Source organism: Pongo pygmaeus, chromosome 4 (assembly GCF_028885625.2).
Source record: "Pongo pygmaeus isolate AG05252 chromosome 4, NHGRI_mPonPyg2-v2.0_pri, whole genome shotgun sequence".
In the NCBI taxonomy this organism is placed as follows: domain Eukaryota; kingdom Metazoa; phylum Chordata; class Mammalia; order Primates; family Hominidae; genus Pongo; species Pongo pygmaeus.
Window position 1 is genome coordinate 176423082 of NC_072377.2, and position 23533 is coordinate 176446614.

A 23533-nucleotide genomic window follows, 5' to 3' on the forward strand; every position below is an offset into this window, starting at 1 on the left:
GAAACCTAGGTTGAATCCTGGCTGTGCTTCTTGGCAGCTGCTCAGCAAATATTCCTTAACCTTCAATTTTCTGCACCTCAGTTTCCCCATCTGTAAAATGGGATTATGAGAAATACCTACTTCTGGCCGGGCGTGGTGGCTCACGCCTATAATCCCAGCACTTTGGGAGGCCGAGACAGGAGGATTACTTGAGGTCAGGAGTTCGAGACCAGCCTGGCCAACATGGTGAAACCCCGTCCCTACTAAAAATACAAAAAATTAGCCGGGTGTAGTGGGCGCCTGTGATCCCAGCTACTCAGAAAGCTGAGACAGGAGAATCGCTTGAACCTGGGAGACGGAGGTTGCGGTGAGCCGAGATCACGCCACTGCACTCCAGCCTGGGCAAGAGCGAAACTCCATCTGAAAAAAAAAAAAAAAAGAGAAATACCTACTTCTTAAGGGTTATCGTGAGAACTAAGTGGGATATTGCGCACAGAGTAGCTAGCACAATGGCAAAACACTCGATGAATAATTTAGTAAAAGTAATTGTTCAATCAATTATATTGTCTGTGTTAGGTACATAACATGCTGTGGGGTGCTGGAGAAAGCTAGAAAGGACGTGTTCCTTGGATCAGTGACATCAGGCCTCCTCCAGTCTGAGTTGGGAGCACAGGCTTTGGACTTAGGTCTGGATTTAATTGCCACTCTGCCACTCAAGACTGTGTGGCCTTGGGCGAGGCCCTTAACCTCTCTGAGTCTCCACTTCCTCCCCATGGGCAAAATAAGGATACTAATCCCACTGCCCTGGCCTGTTGGTAGGAGTAATTGATGACTAGATACGTAGTAGGCACTCAAATATAGTGTTGCTCGTCATCAACAATCCACAAACATTTATGGGACACTTGCTGCATACCTGGCTCTGGACTGGTTTTGAGGGGAATGAAGAAGGTATCCAAGGCTTTTCCTTCCAAGTGTTCCCCATGAAGAGATGGCACATACTTCGAGCAGCTCTGTTTCCCCCGATCCCCAACCCACTTTCTGCCTTAGAATCGCATAGCGCTTGGCCACTGTCTTTGATCCAGGGCACTCTGCGGGGCTCACAGGGATGGGTGGGTTCTAGGCCCAGCACCCTTCAGTTGGCCGTGTGATTGAGTGATTGACTGGCCTCTCTGTGGCTTATCATTCCTGTAGGCATCAGGACAGAACCTCCCTCCCGGGGTTGCTGGAAGGGTGAGTTCCCCCTGCCCGGGGGAGGCACTTGGCATAGCGCCTGGCTCATGATAAGTGCTAAGTAAATGTGAGCTGCGTATCTGCATTCAACTCTGGGGTGTCTCAAGGCCGGCTTGTCCACCAGCCCACAGGTTCCTGGAAGTCAAAGGGAGGTCTGACCCCCGCTGCAGGCACCATGGCACCTGGCACAGACCTGGCATGCTGGAGGAATGTTGGGTCAGTGGGTGGAGGTTTGAGGGAGAGGTTCTCTGGGGGCCGGGATCCAGACTGAATCCCCCCACCCACTTGTCTGTGCCAGGGGCTGGGGCACAGAGAGGGCCAGCACCTATGCCAGCCCTTGGAGACTTGAGAGAAACTGGGAGTATGTGCTGGGCAGCAAGAGCTCAAGGGTGCCGCAGGTACTCTGATGACAGACCTTGAACCAGACTCTGGGGCAAGAGGGTCTGGCCTGGGTAGATGCTTCATGTAGACCTTGAAATAAGAGCAAACCGGGTGAAGAGGACACTGTGAGCCTCTGCCTGCGTGCATGTGTCTATGCGCATATATGGAAAAGCCTTGCGGGCATATGGAACGGTGCTACTGGAAGCAGGGATCAGCCTGGTGGACTCACAGAGCTCCAAGCTGACTGGGGTGGCTGGCGCATCCATTCCCAGGAATGAGGATGATGGAAAAGACTGTGGTGGGCTTTGAATGCTGGAATAAAGGGCTTGTTATCTCATGGGCATGGATGGCTATTCTCCCTACCCAGGGGCTTTAGGGAGCTGGAATTGAAACAGGGATCAGCGGGAAGAGGAAAGGGAGGGAGAGAACAGGGCATGGGTCTTTACGGCTCCAGGGTTGGCTGCCTGCAGCAGCGGCGCCCATATTGATGATCTATACTATGAAGGCTGATGTATGGGGAGAGGGAGGCTGACCCTCGGGCCCAACCCCCCATCCTGCAGTGCCCCCCTCTCCTGCTGTTGGCTCAGCCCTGCCAATCAATACATTGATAGCCCTGGGAGCATAATGGACAGGCTGGGGGGTGGGGAAGGGCCCTTTGCGGCGTCACCGTCTGTCCTGGCTGAGTTGGTGTGAGGAGTGTGACAGGAAAGAGGCCAGAAGCCCGGGGTTGAGGAGGTGGGGGCACCCATCAGAGCCACACTCAGATTCAAGGTGGGCCCGGCCTTCCTCCTCCCCTTTCCATCCATGGGAAACTCATGGGCTTCAGATCCAGAGATGGGTTCAGATTGTGGCTCTGTCTGTTTCTGTTCAATCTGGGCCTGTCCCATGGCCTCTCTGTGTCTTCCTTTGTCACCTGGAACACGGGGATAGTAATAGTTTTGGCTGCTCAGGTTGTGTGAGGAGCGAACATGGGCCTTGGCATGGGGGCAAGTGCCCAGCCAGTGGGAGCCAACGTGAGCTTCACTCTCAATGACAGTAATCCAGAGAGCGCCCCTTGGGCTAGAGTCCAGGAAGAGTTAGGGGAGCTGCGTTTTCAGGTGGAGAGAGTGGCTGACTTTACCGGGAACCCCCACTGGAGAGGAGTGAAGGTCTCCAGTTTGAATCCAGAGTTTGGAGAAGCTCTGAAAGCCTTGGCTGGCCTGATGCTGCTGCTGCTGCTGCTGCTGCTGCTGGAGGAGCCAGGTGGTGTGGAATGTGGCTGGAAGTCTGGGGGCTGCCCCTCCTGGGACCAGGGAGACCCTCCCTTTCTGGGCAGCTTGCGTGGAGACAGAAGCATGGGTTTCATGAAGCCTCAAGGATCAGAGGATGGGGCCTGGGCGGGAGAGGCCATGGGGCCCCATCCCTCTCTCTTGGGTGGGGGCAGAAAGTTCAAGGGCCCCAGCTTTTTGTGGACAATATTCCAACCTCCTTACCCCTAAACTGTGGCCTGTGGCCTGAAACAGTTGTCATCCTGGAAAAGTAGAAAGGAGGTGGGTGAGGAAGAGGTGGGATAACAGTGGCAGGCAAGGGCGAAGCAGGAGAGAGCCTAGGCTGGATTTGAATCTTGATTTCTCACCAATTCTGTGACGTAGAACAAGTGATGTAATCTCTCTGAGCCTCAGTTTCCCTCTCTGTAAGATGGGAATAATAATCGTACCAGGCTGGGCGCGGTGGCTCATGCCTGTAATCCCAGCACTTTGGGAGGCCGAGGCGGGTGGATCATGAGGTCAGGAGTTCAAGACCAGCCTGGCCAAGATGGTGAAACCCCGTCTCTACTAAAAACTACAAAAATTCACTGGGCGCGATGGCAGGCGCCTGTAATCCCAGTTACTCCAGAGGCTGAGGCGGGAGAATCGCATGAACCCAGGTGGCGGAGATTGCAGTGAGCCAAGATCATGCCATTGCACTCCAGCCTGGGCAACAGAGTAAGACTGTGTCTCAAAAAAAAAAAAAAAAAAAAAAAGTCATACCAACTCATAAGGTTGTTCTGGGCATTACATAGGAAGACATCCCTCAAGAGATTCTTAGCACACAGGAAGTGCTCAACACACAGTGGCTGATTAAGAAACAAAACTAAACTAAAGAAAAAAGAGTAATGATTGTTACTAATATAATCTTTTTCTGAGATAAATATTATAAACAGTCCCCATTTTGCTGATGGGAAAACTGAGAGCTAAAGAAGTCGAATAAGTTGGTTGACTGGGGGTGAAGCCGGGTGACAGCTAAGGTCAGTCAGTGCTGGTTACTGTGTTAGTGTTGCGTGTGTGGTGTGTGTACATAGGTGATGTGTGACGTGATGCACATTTGTGGAAGGTGGAAATGTGGGAAAGAGGGAAATCCCAAACATGCTTTTCAGCCATGAGTGGCCTGGAGAGGCTAAGATCTTCAGGCCAGAGGGAGTGATGGAGGCTGCTGGATGCCCTGGTGTGAGGTGGTACCTTGGTTGATCTCTGGAAGCTGGTACTAGGCTGGGGGCTCACCTCAACCTCTTTTCACCCCATGGAAGGTTCTTACCAAAGTGCCTAAGAGGGAAGGCTTGCAGGGTAGACAGGGCTCGATTGTAAGGATGACACTTGGCTGTTGTCCTGGGTAATAGGGAGCCTGGGCAGGGACATGGCATCACATTTTGTTTTAAGAGCTGCACCGGGAGAGGACGAGACCGAAGGCAGAAGGTGGGTGGGCTCTGTGCCACTGAGCCCCATGATTGTCCCCAGGGCCGAGGGACCTTGGCAGGCTTGGGGGAGGGATTTGAGCCTCTTGGGGCCTCATTGCCTCTGTGCAGTTGCTGCATTGGAAGAGTGAAGATTTCTACCAGAACTGGAGCTCTCAAGGCAGGGGAAGCAGGGGCTGGGGACAGTTGGGATCTTAGGCTGAAGGGGACCCTAGGCCACCATGCTGAGAAAAACTGCTTCCACCCAAAAGATAATCCATGTGCATGGTGTGGCAGGAAAGGTGGAGTGACAAAAGGCACCTTGTTTCCGTAGAAGACCACCTTTATGCACCAACCCTTCTCTCCTTTCGAGAGTTGCAGCAGGCTGGGCGTGGTGGCTCACACCTGTAATCCCAGCACTTTGGGAGGCCGAGGTGGGCAGATCACCTGAGGTCAGGAGTTCAAGACCAGCCTGGCCAATATGGTGAAACCCCATCTCTACCAAAAATACAAAAATTAGCCGGTGTGGTGGTGGGCATCTGTAATCCCAGCTACTCGGGGAGGCTGAGGCACGAGAATCACTTGAACCTGGGAGGCGGAGGTTGCAGTGAGCTGAGATCGCGCCACTGCACTCCAGTCTGGGTGACAGAGTGAGACTCAGTCTCAAAAAAGAAAAGAGAGTTGCTGCAATTTGATTTTGTTCAAACCGCAGCTTTTTAACACCTCTGATCATTGTATGCCTGGAGGGGTGTTAGCCAGGCCGACAGCAACATTGACTGTTCTGGGAAGACCTTGAAGATAGGCCCCCCTTGCAGGGCACCGAGCCAAGTGACCTGCCACCCAGCTAGTAGGACAGGAGAAGCGGATGTTCCCAAGGCAGCCCCGCTATGCATGTGCTCTGGCGGCAGACCTTGAAGTGGGCTTTAACTGGTGCTCACCTCCATGGGTCGTTGAGGTGCCATGTCTAGGGGTCATTTTCTTCTTCTTCTTTTTTTTTTTTTTTAATAAAAATTCTATTTATTTATTTATTTAAGACAGATTCTCACTCTGCCACCCAGGCTGGAGTGCAGTGGTGCGATCTCGGCTCACAGTAACCTCTGCCACCTGGTTTCAAGTGATTCTCCAGCCTCAGCCTCCTGAGTAGCTGGGATTACAGGCGCGCACCACCACACCTGGCTAATTTTGTGTTTTCAGTAGAGACAGGGTTTCAGTATGTTAGGATGGTCTTGAACTCCTGGCCTCAAGCTGGTCTTGAACTCCTGGCCTCAAGCGATCCGCCCACCTCGGCCTTCCAAAGTGCTGAGCCACTGCGACCGGCCTAGGGGTCTTCTTAGCAGAGTGTCTGGAACAGGGGAATGCTGAGCAGTCAGTTGCCTTAACACATCCCTCTGTGGGGCACGCTGGCTGGTAAGTGGGAGGGCTGATGTTGGCCTCCAGGTTTCCCTCACTTTTGGCCGCAGCCTTTTGGCGTGCGTTTGCTGGTTGCCTTGTGAGGGCAGAGGTGAGATTCAGGGATGAACCAGTCACACTGGACTTGGGACAATAAGCCATTGCAGTAGAGTGTTGGGGGCCCTCGCCCAGCCTGGGAGGTGGGGCTAGGAAGGGCTTCGGGGTAGGGGGTGTCACACCCTCCAGAGGTCTTGCCTGGGAAGCCCAGGGTGCCTCCTGCCTTTCCAGGAGAACAGACCTTGTTTCCGAGCCAGAGGCCGCCCTCGCCACCTCCCTGCGGGTTGATCTGGCCACAGAATGGGGCTTCAATGGTGGGAGCTGGGCAAGATGGATTGTTCCCTCCCGCATCCTGGGGAAGTGCCACCCGATAGCCCCTGCTGACCCTGGGTCACCCACGCTGCCTCTGTCCAGTGGGCCAGGGAGAAAATCATTAATGGGAGGCCGGCTTCTGGGGCAGGGAAGCTCCCCTCGGGGACCTGGGGGAAGGAGATTGGTTTGACCTCTGGTCGATAAGGTCTCCTGTGAGCAGGAGGAGAGTTGGAGGACAGGGAGGGGACGCCAGAGGCCTGCCCTTGGGGGAGGGGACAGGGCCAGCCACCTCCGGAAGTCATTCCAGGAGGGTCAAAGGCCACGGATGGGGAGTCTTCCGGACAAATGCCCACCAGGTGTGGGCCTCAGGAGCACTGGAGTTCTTCTGTCCCTGAGCAGCAGGATGTGGAAGGAGGCGGGACCCAGGTATCAGACCCGGGCTGTGAGTGGTGACGTGTGTGGCTGCTGAGGGGTGGGGGAAGTGAAGAGGAGGCACACGTGGTGGGCCAGCAGGCCAGGCCCTGCCTCACTGGGCTGTGTGGTTTGGAGCAATGGACTTAACTTTTCTGGGCCTTAGTGTCTCCATCCATTCAATGAGGGTGATAAGCGTTCTCATGGTGCAAGGTTGTCAGGACTATCAAAAGCAATAGCATCTTCCCAAATATAAATCGGGTTTGCAGGGCTTCACCTAGGGCCCCATAAAGGGTTCCCTTGTGTTCTATCACTAGTTACCCCTACTGAGCCAGGCACTGCTCCGAGCACTTAATATATTGCTTTATATGTTTAATCTTTGCAGCCACTCATGAGGAGGGTGCTGTTATCATCACCCTATTTTATAGGCGGGGAAACAGGCACTAGAGTTTAATAACTTGTATAAGGTCCCTTAGCTAGAGAGTGGCACATCCTGGGTTTTGAACCCAGGCCAGCTCCTGACAGCACTGGTGGGGCAGGCAGGGCCCCGCAAGGCAGTGGCCTGGGGCTGCCTGCAGGGGTGGGGCGCAGGAAACACAGTCTTTAGGGTCACAAGGCCTGGGGTTAATTCTGCATTACTGCTCTGGGGCCTTGTCAGTGGAGCTGACAGTTTCCTCATCCATAATGTGGGATGATGCTTCCACCCTGAGGACAATCATGAAAGTTCAACAATGTGGTCCTGCTGACATACCTGTGGGCCCAGTCCAGGATCGGGAGATACATGCAGGTCAGCTTGGGGACAGAGATCCTGCTGTAGCAAATGAAGGAAACACATCCGTGCCCTTGGGAGCTCACAGCTGAGAGGTGAGACAGATGTTTGGGCAGCCAGGGTCCCAAGAGCTCTGCCATGGGCTGAGTGGGGCCGTGCCAGCGTGGGAATGGGGGTCCCTTGTGTCTAGCATTGTGATAGACTTAGTGGGCACACAGGGAACAAACCCAGAATGCTGTCTGGGCTTCACGAATGGCTCAGCCTTGTGGTTGACATGGGATAGGACATGCATACAACCAGCAGGGTGTAGGGGACCCTGCTCCAACGCTAAACGGCACAACAGGACTCCGGGTCTTTTAAACATTTGTTCATGCATCCATTCAAGAAGTGTATGGGTTTCTACCATGTTAGGTGCTGCGGATATAGTGGCAAATGAGAGACACTGCTCCAGCTTTCTCTCCTTTTTTTTTTTTTTTTTTTTTTTTGACGGTGCTGCCAGTCTACTGGGGCCAAAAGACAAAACCCAGATAAGTGCTGGAAAGAAGCACAAAGCATGGTGGGGGGGAGGAAGAGTGTCAGAGCTGGAGGTGGCTTCAGAAAGGGGTCCAGGAAGGCCTGCGTGAGGAGGTGACATTTGAGCAGAGACCCGAGTGAGCTCAAGGGGTTAGAATGTAAGGATCTGAGAAAGTGCATTCAAAGCAGAGGGAAGAAGAGGTGCAAAGGCCCTGGGGCAGGAGTGTGTTTTGATTTTGGAATGCCCAGAGCCATGCCAAGGTGGCCAGTGGCCAGCGTGGCTGGTGGGGAGGGAGTGGTGGGAGAGGAAGCTGGAAAAGCAGTCAGGGGCTCGCCTTGCAGGGCCTTGAGGCCTTGGAGGAGTCCTTCACCGAAGCGTGATGGGAAGCCCCAGAGAGTGTGGAGAGGGGATTGGGTTTGGTAGAAGAGAGACTACCAGGGGGCGAGAGTAGAAGCAGAAGGCCAGTGAGGAGGTAGGTGCAAGTCGTCCCAATGAGAAGGGAAGGAAGATGAGCGCGATATGTGTTGGTGTAACCAGGGAAGGCTTCCTGGAGGATGTGGACAGGCACAAGCTAAGCCTCAAGGGAGCTGAAATTTTGGTGGCAGATGCAAAACAAAGGCTTCTCCTAGAGGAGCTCAGGATGTGGGCAAATGCTTGGTGTGGGAGCGAGCATGAGGACCCTTGGGGTGTGGGGAGGAGACCCCAGCATCACTGCAGGGGAAGAAGTCACAGCGGACTTGGCCTGTTGGTTCCCCGGATGAGGCTCTTCAGGCCTCCCTCTTTCCCCATGGACCCAGCGTTCCATCCCCTCTCGTTCCTCACCCATCTCCACGTGGATTGGAGTACTTTTCTTCCTGTTTGCTCACTTAGTCCTCACAGCTACCCCGGGATGGAATCAGGGTAGGAGTTCTGCCCCACCATTTTACTGAGAGTCGTTCTTGCTTTAATTTGTGGCTGTGGTGGAAAGAGAAGCTGTTGTCACATAGACCTAGGCCTGATTCTTAGCTTTGCCGCTTTCTGGCTGGGCCACCTTGGGCAACTTGCCTCACCTCTCAGAGCCCCAGTTGCCTTGTCTTTGAATGGGGGAAGTGAAGGGGTGGTTATCAGTGTGTGCCACGGCCTGGCTCAGAGCCAGTGTAGAGAAGCCCTTGGTCTTTGTGTGGTTGTGGCTGGCTCCTGCATGCAGTGGGCCTGGGACATCCGGGGTGGCTCATTGTGTCCCTTTCCCTGCCCAGGTGCTGGTTGCCGAGGAGAACGTGGACTTCCGCATCCACGTGGAGAACCAGACGCGGGCTCGGGACGATGTGAGCCGTAAGCAGCTGCGGCTGTACCAGCTCTACAGCCGGACCAGTGGGAAACACATCCAGGTCCTGGGCCGCAGGATCAGTGCCCGCGGCGAGGATGGGGACAAGTATGGTATGTGCCAATCCTCTCCTCCTACCCCATGTACCCGTGTACGTGTCCTTCCTGGCCTCAGAGACCTCAAGTTCAAATGCTAGCTCTGCTGCTCCTGGGTGTGTGATCTTGGACCTGGCACTGACCCTTTCTGGGTCTGTTTCCTGATCTATAAAATGGGGATGCAATAGTGAATCCTTGAGAGCATTGTCAGGAGTACTAACTGAAGACGTGAATGAAAAGTTCTTTGGCTGGTAAATGCCCCATAAGTGGCATTTGCTGTGATATCAGTGGCTTGCCTGGGATGACCTAAAGCAGGTGGCTGTTCCCATGCCACCACTTATCAGCCCCAGGTTCAGCCACTTCAAGGGGCAGGAGCCTCGAGGTGATGCTTTTTGGAAGCTGCTGGTGGTGGAAATCAGCCTAGTGTGTGTGTTATGTGCGCGTGTGCATATGGGTGCTTTGAGCTTGAGCCTGTGCACCTGTGATATGTGGCACTCATTAACACCTTGGGCCATGGTCCTGTCGACCTGCCCTTGACCCTGGAACTACCCAACCCTCCTGGAGTACTTGGGAACTCTCCCTGCTCCCCTGCCTATGCTGCCTCTGCAATGGCTGGGAGGAGTGAGACATCCCAAGCCCCTGGTCCACAAAGGTGCTCAGCAGTGAGCGAAACAGGCAGCGCTCCACCTTCCCAGAGCTCGGAGGGCCTCTGGCCTAGACAGACACTGAGCAAATATCACGCAGATTATTTATTTAAAATTGCCAGGCAGGAAAAGCGGAGACTGCTGCGAGGCCTCCTGGTCCTTGCCACTCACCGGGAAAGCACCTGCCCCCACCCATTCCTGCCTTCTCAGGCCCAGGTTCTAGGAGATGGCCCAGGCCCCAGCCTTGGGCCTGGAGATCTGGGGCCGTGGTCCTGTGTGTGGGGCCAAACCTGTCAGCCTGAGCGTTTTTGGGACGATGCCCCGCCTGCCTGCCAGCCCTGCCCGTTGCAGTCAGGACGTGACAACAAGACAAATACTTTCTTGGACCTTTTATCTTGGACACCATTTATTTTCCCTCAGCCCCGGGGCAGGACTGACCTCATGGTAGGGCCCAAGCGTGGCAGCTGCACCGTCACTGGGGGCTGGGCCAGGCCAGGCCAGGCTGGGCAGGGCTGAGCCACGCTGGGCTTGTGCACCTCCGGGCCAGCTGCCTCCCTTCTCCCCGGCATCACTCTTTACTGCCTCTGTTCCCCTCCCACTCTCTCTCCCCTTCTTCCTTTCCCGGATTTTCCCCCTTCCCCGTTTTGTTTTTGTCCACCTCTCTGTCCCCCTCCCCACCAGCTCCTTCGGACCACAGGACCACAGCTTCCCTCCTCCCCACCTCTCCCAGGCCCTCTGCTGGCTGCCTCTATGGGGCCTCCCATCCCTCGTGCCCCCCTCCACAGACTCCTGGCTGTGCTGGGCTGACCCAGGTGGTGGTTTTCCCTCGGATCTGCTGTCCAGTGGCTGCCAGAAGGGGCAGCTGGCTGGCCGTGGCGGGAGGAGGTGCCCTTCTGGGGAGTCCCGGAGCTCTCATTGGCCCCTCCAGGCTGGGAGAGTACAGGGGGGTCAGACTCTGGTCTGAACCATCTGTCCACGCCCTGAGACAGGAGGCGGGAGCTCCAGAGGGAGGGGAGCCCGGAAATGGCCAGCCCCTCACCCCAGAAACCACTTGCCCTCATTCCCTCTGCCTGAACTGGGAACTCAGGGAATCTTTCCTGCTGTGTGACCTCAGACAAGCACTTTGCCTTCTCTGGGCCTTGGTTTCTCCTCTGCACAATGGTTGGGCTGACGCAGTGCTTCTTCTTCTTTTTCTTTTTTTTTTCTGAGACAGAGTCTTGCTCTGTTGCCCAGGCTGGAATGCAGTGGTGTGATCTCAGCTCGCTGCAACCTCTGCCTCCTGGGTTCAAGCGATTCTCCTGCCTCAGCCTCCCGAGAAGCTGGGATTACAGGCCCACGCCTGGCTAATTTTTGTATTTTTAGTAGAGACGGGGTTTCGCCATGTCGGCCAGGGTGGTATTGAACTCTTGACCTCAGGTGATCCACCCGCCTCGGCCTCCCAAAGTGCTGGGATTACAGGCGTGAGCATGGCCGCGCCCGGCCATGCTTCTTAAGTGTAACATGGGTGTGACCACGGAGGGATCCTGTCCAAATGCCCATGTTGGTTCAGTGGGTCTCGGGGGCGGGGCCTGAGCTGCTGCGTCTGACCAGTGCCTGGGCGGGGCCAGTGGGCAGCACTTCCAGTACCTGGGGACTAGGCCTTCCTGGCTTCTCTGCCAGCACCACGCTTTCTAAGATTTTATGATCCTCTCTCAAGGAATATGTTTCTGTACTCCTCCGACTCTCCGACACCCAGGGCAGTGCAGGGCCTTGCTGGCTGCTGCTGCTCCATTTAAATGCCACATTAGAAACGCAGATGAGGCCAAGGGACCCCATCTGTGAGCCCGGGGAGAGGAAGTGAGACAATGGAGCCAATTGAGGCTTCCAATCTAGATAATCAATACAAATATTATTGGGAGGGTGATTTATGTGGCCAGGCCAGGGCAGGAGGGTGGGCTTGCTCTGCCGATCTGCATTAGGGGCCTGCCTTGTCTCAGAGGGAGGGGCGGCCAGAGCACCCAGGACAGTTCGGGAACCTGCTCCCACTGAGAATGATGCAATCTGAGATGTACCACACACTTTGTCAGAATCGTATGATTTTATAACATGCAGTCTCAGAGTCTCAGCAAACACCACGGATACATCCCTGTAAACACCTGGAATCTGGAATCCCCACGGACACTCAGAACCTCAGATTTGCCTCTGTAAAGGCCAGAATCCTGAGGTGCTCGCTCTGTGGGCGGGCGCGAGGGTCTGGGTGCCCTGCCCAGGCCTCTTGGCCTACTGCACAGTAGTGGGTGGTCCCTCACTGAAATCTGCTTGGATGTCAGTGGGGCTTCTGCATCTTGGTATTCTGCAAGAGGGTCTCCACGTGGCCCCCTAAAGCTCTCCCAGTACCAAAAAGCTTTAGGGGCTCTGAGAGTGGGCCACTCCAGGAATAAGGATCTTTCTTAGCCTTGCCTTGGGTTCTGGAGGGAGAGCACAGCTGGCCAGAGGGCTGGAGGCTTAGGTAGTTGAATACCTGGCAGGTGGGAGGTTGTGGGGGAGGGGCACCCTGCCCACCTGGGATAATATCAGTCTCCCCTCTTCTTGCCGTTGGTGCTGGGCACTCTGTCCTGCAGGCAGTTGCCATGTCATAGAACAGCACTGGAACAGGAAGCGGGACACTGAGTTCCAGCTGCAGCTCTGCCAGTGAGCATCCTGCAGAGCTGGGGAAGAGCCTCCATGTCTGGGCTTAGCTTCTTTATCTGCCAAGTGGGGAGGAGAAAGCCTCCTCCACCTGCCCTCGAGGTGGATGTCCCTAAGCCTGGGATGTGATGAGAGGGGGAGGCACCAACTCCTCAGAAGGAGGGGGCCAGCTGAGCCCACACGCAGGGAGACTCCAGCATCAGGGGCTTTCCGGGGCAACTCTGCTTTTAAAGTTTAGGAAACCTTATGATTGGATATCCCTGCCTGATTTTATTTGAAAAAAGATTTCTCTGTTTGAGAAAAAAAAAATGATTAAAAAACCCCATTTTGCAGTAGGCCAGCCTCCAGACTGACAGTGCCCAGAATAACCCTGGGCAGGCCAGCTAGAGTGGTCCTGCTAGCCAGGGAGATGGCATTTGGAGGACTGAGCTTGTCAGCTCGGGAATCTAATGGGATTTGAATCTCGGCTCCACCACTTTCGAGTGGGAGACCGTGGATCTGAGTTAGCCTTTCTGATCCTGTTTCCTCTTCTACAAACAGGGAAATTGAAATGAGAGAACCTTATGCCCAAAGATTATATGGTCATTAAACCAGTATTAATAATCACCACCTGACCTCCTTATTATGGGTGTGTGGGGGGGTGGTGCCATCGTGGGCTCAGGTGAGGAACTGCCATCAGGTACTGACTGGCTCCAGAGGCTTCCAGAAAGGACCTGAGGGAAGAAGCGGTACTCCTGTCTGCTGTCAGTGGGACCTGGCAGGTTAGATGCAGGTAGAAGAGGCGTCCTCCCGTGATTCCCAGCAGCAGGGTCTCTGCCCCAATGAGGGAGGAGGGCCTTTGGCTCCCCTGATTGCATGTGTCTCCCCTCAGTCCCTTATTCATTCAACATAAATTACCAAGCCCAAGCGCCAGGGGAGGGGGCTGCTGTGGTGAGTGACATGCCTCGTCCCAGCCATCAAGGAGCCTTCAGTCTAGGGCCCCCAGTTCCTTACTAGAGGCTGACTTTGAGTAGGAAGAACCTAGGCTATGAACTTTCCACGTGACTGTGAGCCCACCCGTTCTCTCCCTGAGCCTCGGTTTCCCCACCTGTAATGTGGATGGGGTAAAGGATGTGCAGCTGGTACTCTGCAGCTTCCTCCAGCTCAGGCGTGGGGTGAGTCTGTGATTCCAGCTTTACAGGGAGTCAGCGCGCCCCAGTGCAGATGCTTCTCTGAGCCCCCAGGCTGGGTACAGAGCCCCAGAGCTCCTGTGCTTGCCCTTGTCCCAACAAGGGTCCTGCTGCGGTGGAACCATCTGTTGACGTGGCTGGTGCCCCTGTGAGAGTGTGAGCTCCTTGGAGGGAGTGACCTTGTCTTCCTCTTTGCCACGTCTCCATGTCCAGCTCAAGGCCTGGCAGAGAGCAGGGCCCCTTTAAGTGTGGCCAGAAGGATGCATAAAATGTGTACGGGGCAACTCAAAGTGTAATCGTAACTGGGGGCTGCCGTCAGTGGCTCACACAGGGAGGAAGGTCGGGGCTTCAGGGCTATTGCTGAGTTGGTGGTGGAGCTGGGAGGGAGTCCTCTCGTCCCCATTTCCCTCATTCTGGTAGTTGCCGGAGGTCCTTTGGGCTGGTTGAGTGGCTGACGTAGCAGGGACCCCTAGTCTCAGAGTTGAGCCCCCATGGTCCATTTTCCACACGCATCCCAAAATGTGAGCGTGTTCCTCCACAGCTGAGAGGTGCTCGTCTCACTTAGAGTAAAACTCATGTCCTTCAATCAGCCTGCAGGCCTGGTGTGCCTGGCTCCTGATCCTGCTGCGGCCTCAGGCTTTGCCCCTGCTCCTTGCTTACATGGCCGCAGCCACAGCAGCCTTCCGGGCGTCCCGTGAACACCCAAGCACTGTCCGTCTGCGGGCCTTTGCATTTGCTGTCCTGAGAATGCTCTTCTCCCAGATATCCCCATGGCCCGCTCCCTCACCCACTCAGGCTTCTGTACGATTGTCCCCTTATCAGAGAGTCCCCAGCTCTGTCCACCCTTCCTAGTACTTGTCACTATCTGACCTTCCGTTATATATTTAGTTACCCACTATCTGTCTCCCGTGTTAGAGTTTAAACTCCTGGAGGGTGGAGCGTTTTGTCTGTTTTGTTCGCTGCTGCGTCTCCGGTACACAGGGCCAACCACGAAGACGCTCTCAGTATATGCTTGAGCAAGTGAATGTATGGGTGACGCCCTGTGTGTGTCAGGGTGTGTGGCAGGTGTCCTTCCCCCTGGCGCATTGAGACAAAGAGGCTTCCTTGTGTTTGGCACAGATCTCAGTGCACAGTAGGTACTCGGCAAATCAGTGTTCCCTCCCTCCTTTCCCACCACCCTTCCTTTCTATCCAGCCAGCCTTGCACTGTGCCGTGGGGATAGGGTGATCATCAGACCCAGCTTCCCCCAGGAGGTCTTCCAGCTGGGAATGGAACTTCCCATCTCCACCTAAACCCCTGCCCCTCTGAGCTCATGTCCCACAACTTCTGTCCCCAGGGAGGAGTGACCACCCACACCTCACCAACCCCTTGACTGACATGGCTATGCTAGAGCTACAGCTAGGGTTAAACAGAGCTCCCGATGAACCCTACTGATTTTTCCCCCCGACTTTCTGGTGTGTCCATATGGAGAAAGGGAACTGTGGGCACCTTTGAGAAAAGAACATATACAGCAGAGTGTGTGTGTGTGTGCCTGGGTGTGTGTGTGTTACAGTGACAGGGAAGCATCTCCAGAAAGGATACCTTCTCCTCCATCCCCGCCTCTCTCTCCCTCTCTCGAGATCTGGTCCACCTTCAGTGGGGAAGGAGGGAGGGCTGACTCGGTGTGACCTCTCAGTGCTGTCTGTAGTGAGGATGGTTCTTCACTGGAGGAAGACGCCTGGAGAGCAGCCAGCAGCTCTGTCAGCACTGGGATCTTTGAGGCTGGCCAGCTACCGTCCAGCCCTCGCAGGGCCCCAGACCGGGGGCCCAGCCCCTCCCTGGCTCCCAGCTCCCCTGCTGCTCTTGAGGGTCTTGGGGACTTTACCCGAGGCTTGGGGAAAACAAACCCACCCTCCAGCTTTGTTCTCTTGGGTTCCGCCTCTTTGGGTCTTGTCCCCTGCATCTGTGGGATTCAACTCTGTCTCTGTGCTATGTCTCTCTCCAGGCCTCTGGCTGCCTCTCTGAGTCTTTCCCTGCTGTTTCCCACTGAAAGTCTTCACAGTGAGGCCCCGGATCACCCTCTGGGAAACCCGGCTGGGGAAGCACACTGGGATTAGTCAACCAATCAATCAGTCAGTCAATGCCACTTCCCTTTTCTGTCATCACCAGCCTGCGTCATGTCTGTCCCCTCTCTGCCTGCATACCTCGGTCTGAATCTCCATCTGTCTCAAACTGGCTCTGGCCTTGCTCTGCCTGTGTTCAAATCCTGGTCCTACTGTGAGACTCTGGTCAAGCAATTTAACTGCTCTATTAACTTACACTGATTTAGTTTTTTCATCTGTAAAATGGCATAATAGTTCCTATCTCATAGGGCTGTTGTGATGATCAAATGAGATATTCCACATTCACACTCTTTTTTTTTTTAGATGGAGTCTCGCCCTATAGCCCAGGCTGGAGTGCAGTGGTGCAATCTCGGCTCATTGCAACCTCTGCCTCCAAGGTTCAAGTAATTCTCTTGCCTCAGCCTCCCAAGTAGCTGGGATTACAGGCACGTGCCACCACACCCAGCTAATTTTTGTATTTTTATTAGAGACAGGGTTTCACCACGTTGGTCAGGCTGGTCTCGAACTCCTGACCTCAGGTGATCTGCCTGCCTTGGCCTCCCAAAATGTTGGGGTTATGGGCATGAGCCACCGCGTCCGGCCCCACATTCACACTCTTAACATTGCCTGACACATGGTATATGCTCAGATAAGTATTCACTGTTATCATCATTCTTTAGTCATTTTTGCTGCAGGCATTAAAATGGGGAGAGACAACATGAGTTTTTTGAAGAGTTTTCTCTCCAGCTCCCTTCCTGCACTCTTTCCCCCTTTGCTGCTCTCCTTTCTGGATGCCGGAGAAGGGAGCAGATCCTTTGAGCCCCTTTTCTTTCTGCCACTCTCCTTGGCCCCAGCCCTGGGTGGCCTCTGGGCTCCTGCTCTGTGCAGAGCCTTCCTTCCGGGGCAGCTGTGGCCTGGAGCTTCCCATTTTGTATTCCTCCTCTTGTTTCATGCAGCCTTTTCTCCTCTTCATCAGATCTGAAACCGTCCTTGCCTCTCTCTGGCTGTGGTCGCAGCCCAGCCCTGGGTGGTCCTGAGGGTTTCCCCATCTCCCAATATCAAAGGTATCTTTCTCAGGGTGACCCTGGGGACTCCCTCCTTCCTCAAAGTCATTTTGAAGTGGAGCTGAGGGAAGGTGGACATCCCCATCTACTAACTTCTGCCCAAAGAAAGTGGGGCCAAAGAGAAGACCTCCCCTGCCTCCTTCGCTGTTCACTCACTCGCTCCCCAGGAAAGGGACTGGGGCCTCTGAGAAGTGAGAGGTTGGGTAGACAGGCAAAGCCCAAGACTTCTGGGTCAGACTGCCTGGGCTTGGATCTCAGCTCCATCACTGTGTGACTGTGGGACTCGGTTTTCTCACCTGTAAATTGGGGATAATAACAATAGTTCTAACCTCCTGGGATGGTGGTAAGAATTAAATGAGATAATGCATGTAAGGTAGTTAAGACAATGCCCAGCACATCATAAGCTCTAAAGAAATGTCAGTTACTGATACTTTCCAGAGGAGCAGAACTGAAAGAGGCCTCAGAGGTTACCTAGATCTGGCTCAGAGAGGGAAAAGGTTTTGCGCTGTGTCACTGAGGCTGGGGATGGGTGGGTGGGAGCCCATGGTTCTTGCAAGTGGCACTGAGAGTCGCACCAGGAAAGTGCACAGTGGTGAAGGGCATCGACCGTGGAATCAGACACTGGACTCAGACCTTACCCTGCTCTTCCCAGCCATGTGACTCAGGCAAGCCACTTCACCTCCCTGAATTTCATTTTCATTAGCCAGTGAATGGTGTTAGTCATCTCCACATCACAAGGCTGTTGATGAGCTTATTAAAACTGGCTTACTGGTCACTCACTCTGAGCCAGGCGTGGGATAGGCACTGGAAGTCAGAGTAGTGATAAGACAGATAGGTTCTTGTCCTCGTGGAGCTTACTTTCTGCTGGGTGGAGACCGACAATAAAAATAAGAGTTTCGGAGAAGAGCTCTCAGGAAAATGGAGCAGGGGAATGGGGTAGGGCTGGACTGGGGAGGGTGCTGCCAGCATTAGACATCATGGTCTGGGAAGGCCTCTCTGAGGGGCAATATTTACGCCACAACCTAGGAGATGAGGAGCCACTCTGGAAGCTCTGGGCAAAGCAGCCTCCAGGCAGAGGAAAAGCATGTGCAAAAGCCCTGTGGCAGGAGCATGCTTGGTGTGCTAGAGGGGAGAGGCAAGGAAGGGAGGCAGGGCTGGTCCACAGGGGCCAGGCTGTGTGCCCTTTGCCGGTCCCAGTGAAGAGTTTACATGTTCTTCTATGTGGGTTGGGGATCCCTAGGAGGTCTTTAGCAGAGAAGGGACACAATTAAATTTATATATTTTTTATTGTATGTTTTGAGATGGAGTCTCACTCTGTCGCTCAGGCTGGAGTGCAGTGGCATGATCTCGGCTCACTGCAAACTCTGCCTCCTGGGTTCAAGTGATTCTCCTGCCTCAGCCTTCCGAGTAGCTAGGACTACAGGTGTGTGCCACCATGCCTGGCTAATTTTTGTGTTTTTTTTAGTAGAGATGGGGTTTCATCACGTTGGCCAGGCTGGTGTCGAACTCCTGACCTCAGGTGATCCACCGGCCTCAGCCTCCCAAAGTGCTAGGATTACAGGCATGAGCCACAGTGCCTGGCAAATTTATATTTTTAAAGGATCTCTCTGGCTGGTGTAGAGGAGAGATGGATGGGGGTGAGAGTGGCAAGGGGAAGGGGCTGTTGAGTTGCGTAGGCTGGAGGGGACGGTGGCCCGGCCAGGGCAGTGAGGAAGTCCGATGAGCAGGGTGAGATAATGTCATCAACTCCTCCTCCTGGCCTGGTGCAGGCCCCACGAATGGAGCTGTGCCTGAGCCTGGATGAGGTTTCCAGCTGTTGAGAGCAGCATCCTGGGGGCTCGGGTCATGGGAGTGGATGCGTGACGCTGAGGACCTGGCCTGGGTGGTGTCTCTCTCTTCTCCTTCTCCCGTCTCTCTCTCTGTCTCATTTTCTCTCTCCCTCTCTCTCTTTCTCTGAGAACTGCTGCTGCTATTACTCCCCAAAGACTTTACATAATTCTGGCCCGGCTCCCTCCTCATGATGTCATGTGCTGAGTGGAGTCTAGGTCACTCCATCGCATGCTGCGGTCGGGGAGAGAACAGACTTCTGGCTCCCCTGGCGTGACAGCCAGGTGCAGACCCTCCCCATGCTGGGGTGGGGGTGGCTAGGCTTGTGGTGGGTGGAGGTGCAACCTCTGCCCCAGGCCCTTTGGACAGCTCAGGCAAAGGCCAGGGCTTCCTGCGGTGGCCCTGGCTGGTGAGGGGTGGGGGTTGTGCTGGGAGGCCTGTCCCTCCAGACCTGGGGGCCTCTCCCCTGGAGCCCAGGCCCCAGTAGAAAGAGGCAGGCAGTCCTGAGGTCAGTCCCTGTTACTGGGTGTTGCTCTGAACCTAAGTTTCCTACACTGTAAAATGGGGACAAAGACACCCAATCTCGGGATGGATGGCTTCAGTGCACTCTAAGGGGAGCATAGCAGGAACTGTTCTGAGGACAGAGGTCCAGGCGTGTGCTGGGAAGGGCGGAGAGGGAGTCTCTCCCTTGGGCCTACTTGGGGTTGTCTGGGCCCCAGCTCAGTGGCTTTACCTACTTCCTGCATCTCCCATCCCTGCCCCTCTGCTAGACCCCACTTCCTAATCCCAAGGAGAAGGAGAGTAGGGTCGAGCCCCTCCCCCTTGCACAGATAGGGAAACTAAGGCTTAGAGTGGGGTATGGCTTACTCAAGGTCACACAGCCTAGGATGGCAATGCCAGAATGAAACTAGACCCGGTGAGCCCCAGCCCCAGGCATTTTCTGATGCATTTTGCAGTGTGGGATGTCTGCAGTCCTGAAGGATGCTGGGAAGTTCAGGTCATAGTGCAAGACCTGGGGAGGGAAGCTTTGCTGCTCCTTCACCCTAGCAGACACATCCGATTTCCTTCCACTATATTTTCGTTTTTCTTTTCTTTTGGGAAAACAGTTTGGTTTTTGCGGTTTGTAGGAAACTTAAACAACATTTATTGAGTTTTCCCTCCCTGAGAACAGAGCGCTAAGCTCTTCACAGCATCATTTTATATAATCCTCACAATAACTATTGAAGATTATACCCCCATTTTACAGGAGAAGAAACTGAGGGCCATGGTCATACAGTTGGGGCCAGGGATTCATATCCAGATTTGTGCACCCCAAAGCTCTCATGTTTTCCCCTCATCAGAAGCACCTGAAATTGTCCTGATTCCCCCATAACTCCTCACCCCCTGTGGGGCCTGAGCTTTATGAAGAGATGGAGAAAGCAAGTTTCAGAGCTGCTGTGATGTTTGGCCCTGGGGAGGGAGCTCACAGAGGAAATGACAGGGAGTTTGACTTAAGGGGAACAGGGAGGATCAAGGGCTTGCACCCACCACCATCTCAGCGTTGGTTAATATCCCTGAGTCAGTGTTGACTAGGGCTGGAGGGAGGTGGAGAGAAGAATGTGCCTCCCCTTGTTTCTAGAGTTACTAAATTCTTGTTAGATCTTTAAATTTTATGTAAATTCTTCTTGTTTTCCCTCTTGGAAAGGTGGGTGTCATATTTTAATTAGTGGTGGTGTCACAGGAGGGCTAGATTAATTATTGGAAATCTCAAGTTCCACATGGTTTTAATTTTCACAGCAGGGCACCAGGGTCTATATTTGTAAATTTTTTTATTAAAATCATACCTAGTGTATTTTAGGGGCACTGAGGTATACTCTTTGTGGCTCCAAGGATACTGTACTCAGCAATTTGGGGCTGTGATTTTTGTTATGGAGAAGCAAGTCCCTTGTCACTGAAATTAAACTTTTGTGGGTGAGGGAGGGGCAGGGGCTAGGAAGCAAGGGGTCAGGGAAAAGAGTGCACGAATTGGGAGTGGGGCGGTCACAGGCAAAGAAAGCAGCTGGTATTGGGGAGTCAGGCACAGCGGTTTAAGACCAGAGAGGAGAGAGAGCTAAGAGAGGGCACATGGCCTACCCAAAGTCACACAGCAGCCTACTGGGGAGAAAAATGTGGGCTGGTGGAGTGAGAGGAAAAGATTTGGACACAGCACACCTAATCAAGGGACAGTTGATGTCCTTGTTCAGGCAGGGCTTTGGGGGATCAGCTCTGGACCCCTCATCCTGAGGGAGGCTCTGTGGAGCATGGATGGTGTAGCATGGGGTCTCCCACCCTCGGGGGATCCCGGGGGGATCCGGTCCTGACTGGGATTTCTGGGCTCCTGGGAGTTAGTTACCCTTCAGCTTTGGTGGCCTCCATGGAGGGCAGTGGAATATCCTGCATACGCTTTCCCAGGGAGCTCGCACCTCACTCCCTGTGCCCTTCCTGCTATGAATAGCCAGGGTAAAGGTGCCAGGGGGCACTAGCAGGGGCTCCAGATGTTTGCCCTGCAGGAAGGGGCCACAAACCTAACTTCTGGAGGAAATAGCTTGATGTCCTGAAAGGCAGGGGAGGTGTGCGTGCACGTGCCTGCATCTGTGTCTATCTGTCCCCTTGGTCCCCTTAGCTACTTCTCTGTGGTTATTTGTATGGCATCTGACCTGATTTGGGGAATGGGGTTATTTTTATGATTGTCTGTCTTGCTTTGGGTTTGGGGGATGGGGTTATTTGCATGGCTGCCTGTCCTGCTTGGGAGAATGGCCTTTTTGTATGGCCGTCTGTCCTGCTTTGGGAAATGGGTTTTTTGCATGGCTCTTTGTCCTGTTTGGTGGAGTAGAGTTGAGGGGCTAGGGAAGGTGGGTGACGATGGGGAGAAGGGCAAACTGGTGTTCAGCCACGGGGGCAGAACTCCCTTCTGGCTGGAGCCATCTGGATCCCAAGTGGAGCCAAGAGAGGCTGGAGGGAAGGGAACAGGTGATAGGCAGCTTCCATCTCCCTGCCTGAGGGGCAGGGGACTGCTACTTCTCTGACTTCTCTGTGGTTATTTAGGCATCTGTCCTGTGGGACTTGTTAGGCCTCCCCATGCCTGATTTTGGGGGAGTGAGGGATCAAAGATAGGACCAGGGACCATGTCACTGAGCCTTTAGACCAAGCCATTGCCCCTGGTAATAAAATGTGTCTTGTTCTCCTTCTGCCTTTCGAAGCCCAGCTCCTAGTGGAGACAGACACCTTCGGTAGTCAAGTCCGGATCAAGGGCAAGGAGACGGAATTCTACCTGTGCATGAACCGCAAAGGCAAGCTCGTGGGGAAGGTGAGTGATGGTTTGGGATTCCTGGGAACTTGGGGTTCCCCTCTGGCAGCTCTGGGAGCTGGAACAATGTGTCCAGGGCACTGTCAGTCTCAAATGGAAAACAGGCCGTGTGTGTGTGTGTGTCTGTGTGTGAGAGAGAGAGAGAGAGAGACAGGAGAGAGACTGTAATCTCTTCCTTTCACCCCACCCCATCCCCCACTTCTCTTCCCCGGGCACTTGAGCTCACCAGGCCGAGGTATCCATGGCTGTGACTTATGGTGCACACAGGGCCCTGGTCTCTCCTGCTGGGTGTGGAGCTCTGGCTTGCTTGGTAGTGGGAGAATCCTTGAGGGGCTCTGGGGCACCCCGGCTACATGTCCCTGACATCTGGGAGCAAGGAACCGGCAGGCCAAGGGCTGTGGCTGCAGCAATCGTTTTAATAATCGCCAGGGGCTTACCATCCTGCAGCGGTGGCCTCTGGAACCTGGCTGCCTCGTCAGCGCTGGGCCTCATGGTTCTAGCATTTCAGGAAGATTTTATTACTTTGAAACTGGCAAGAGAGCTGCATGTAACAAATTAGGGCGGGGGGAGGGGTGGGGGTGCAGGCTGGGGGGACCCTCGGGTTGGGGAGACCCATGTGTGTGTGGATCTGAGTCTCCAGTGATGCTGCTTCTCAGCACCCCTGTTCGTTTCCTGGGTGCGCTTGTTTGCAAAAGTCACGAACTGGCTTCCTCTGGGTGTTCGAATGGAAGGTGTTACTCACAGGAGCTCTATGGTAGGGTCAGGTTCTCTGTCCCCTTCTCTGTGCAGGGACTGACTCCCATATGCAGCTTGTATAACCAGGGTTGAGGGGGTTTTGCCTGGACAGGTGGAGTGGGGTGGAGGGTAGGCCTGGATTCCAAGGGGGATGGGCTTGTGCTTGGGAGCAATGCCCTGACTGATTATTTGCGGTTCATTACATCTTGTTGGGGGTAGGGGAGATGACTTCAGTCTTGGTGAAGCCATGTTTTTGATTTTTTGAATCCCCCAAGTCTTATCCCTCTCCCTCTTCCCCATACCCAAGAGGCTGGGGAGGATGTAACAGGCCAGGGATCCCAGCCAGGGCATTGTCGCATTATTTTGTTAATAATTACTGTCATAATAGCTTCCGCTAATTGAGCACTGACTTTCTGCCTGGCACTGAAGTGAAACGCTCCCAATGAATCCCAGGAGGCTGCCACCGCTACCATCCCCATTCCACAGATGAGGAAGCCGAGGCTCGCCCACGCCCGGGTACTTGTCCCAGGTCCCACACTAGAGTTCGGCGGGATTCAAAGCCCGGTTTGGAAGGAAAAGATTCCAGCCGCACTGCCCACACCAACTGAGGCTTCTCAAAGAGCAAAATAATAGTAATCCGCAGAGCGCGGCTCCGGGATGCCGAGGAGTGGTTTTAATTAGTGATTCACTTTCCGCCGTTGCGAGGCCGGCCGGCCGGCGAGGGGGGTCGGGGCCGGGGCCGCGGACTGGGGCGCGGGCGCCGGGTCCCCCTGGCCTGGCCGGTCCCCCTGGCCTGGCCGGTCGTTTCCTGTGGCGGCGCGGCCCAGCCCCGCGTCAGGCGCTTTGTTCTCCTGCCCGCCTGGGCCGCCTCCCAGGCCCAACCTGCTTTGAG

The 23533-nt window shown here is 54.5% G+C and overlaps 1 protein-coding gene across 1 annotated transcript in view; it reads left to right on the plus strand.

Moving 5' to 3' along the window:
- The window catches only part of FGF18 (fibroblast growth factor 18), a 37983-nt gene that overhangs the window by 7675 nt on the left and 6775 nt on the right, over window positions 1-23533 (plus strand). Inside the window, exons 3-4 of the mRNA XM_054488676.2 lie at window positions 8967-9147; window positions 21800-21906. Of these exons, the coding sequence (XP_054344651.1) occupies window positions 8967-9147; window positions 21800-21906 (288 nt within the window). The remainder of the gene's footprint in view (window positions 1-8966; window positions 9148-21799; window positions 21907-23533) is intronic.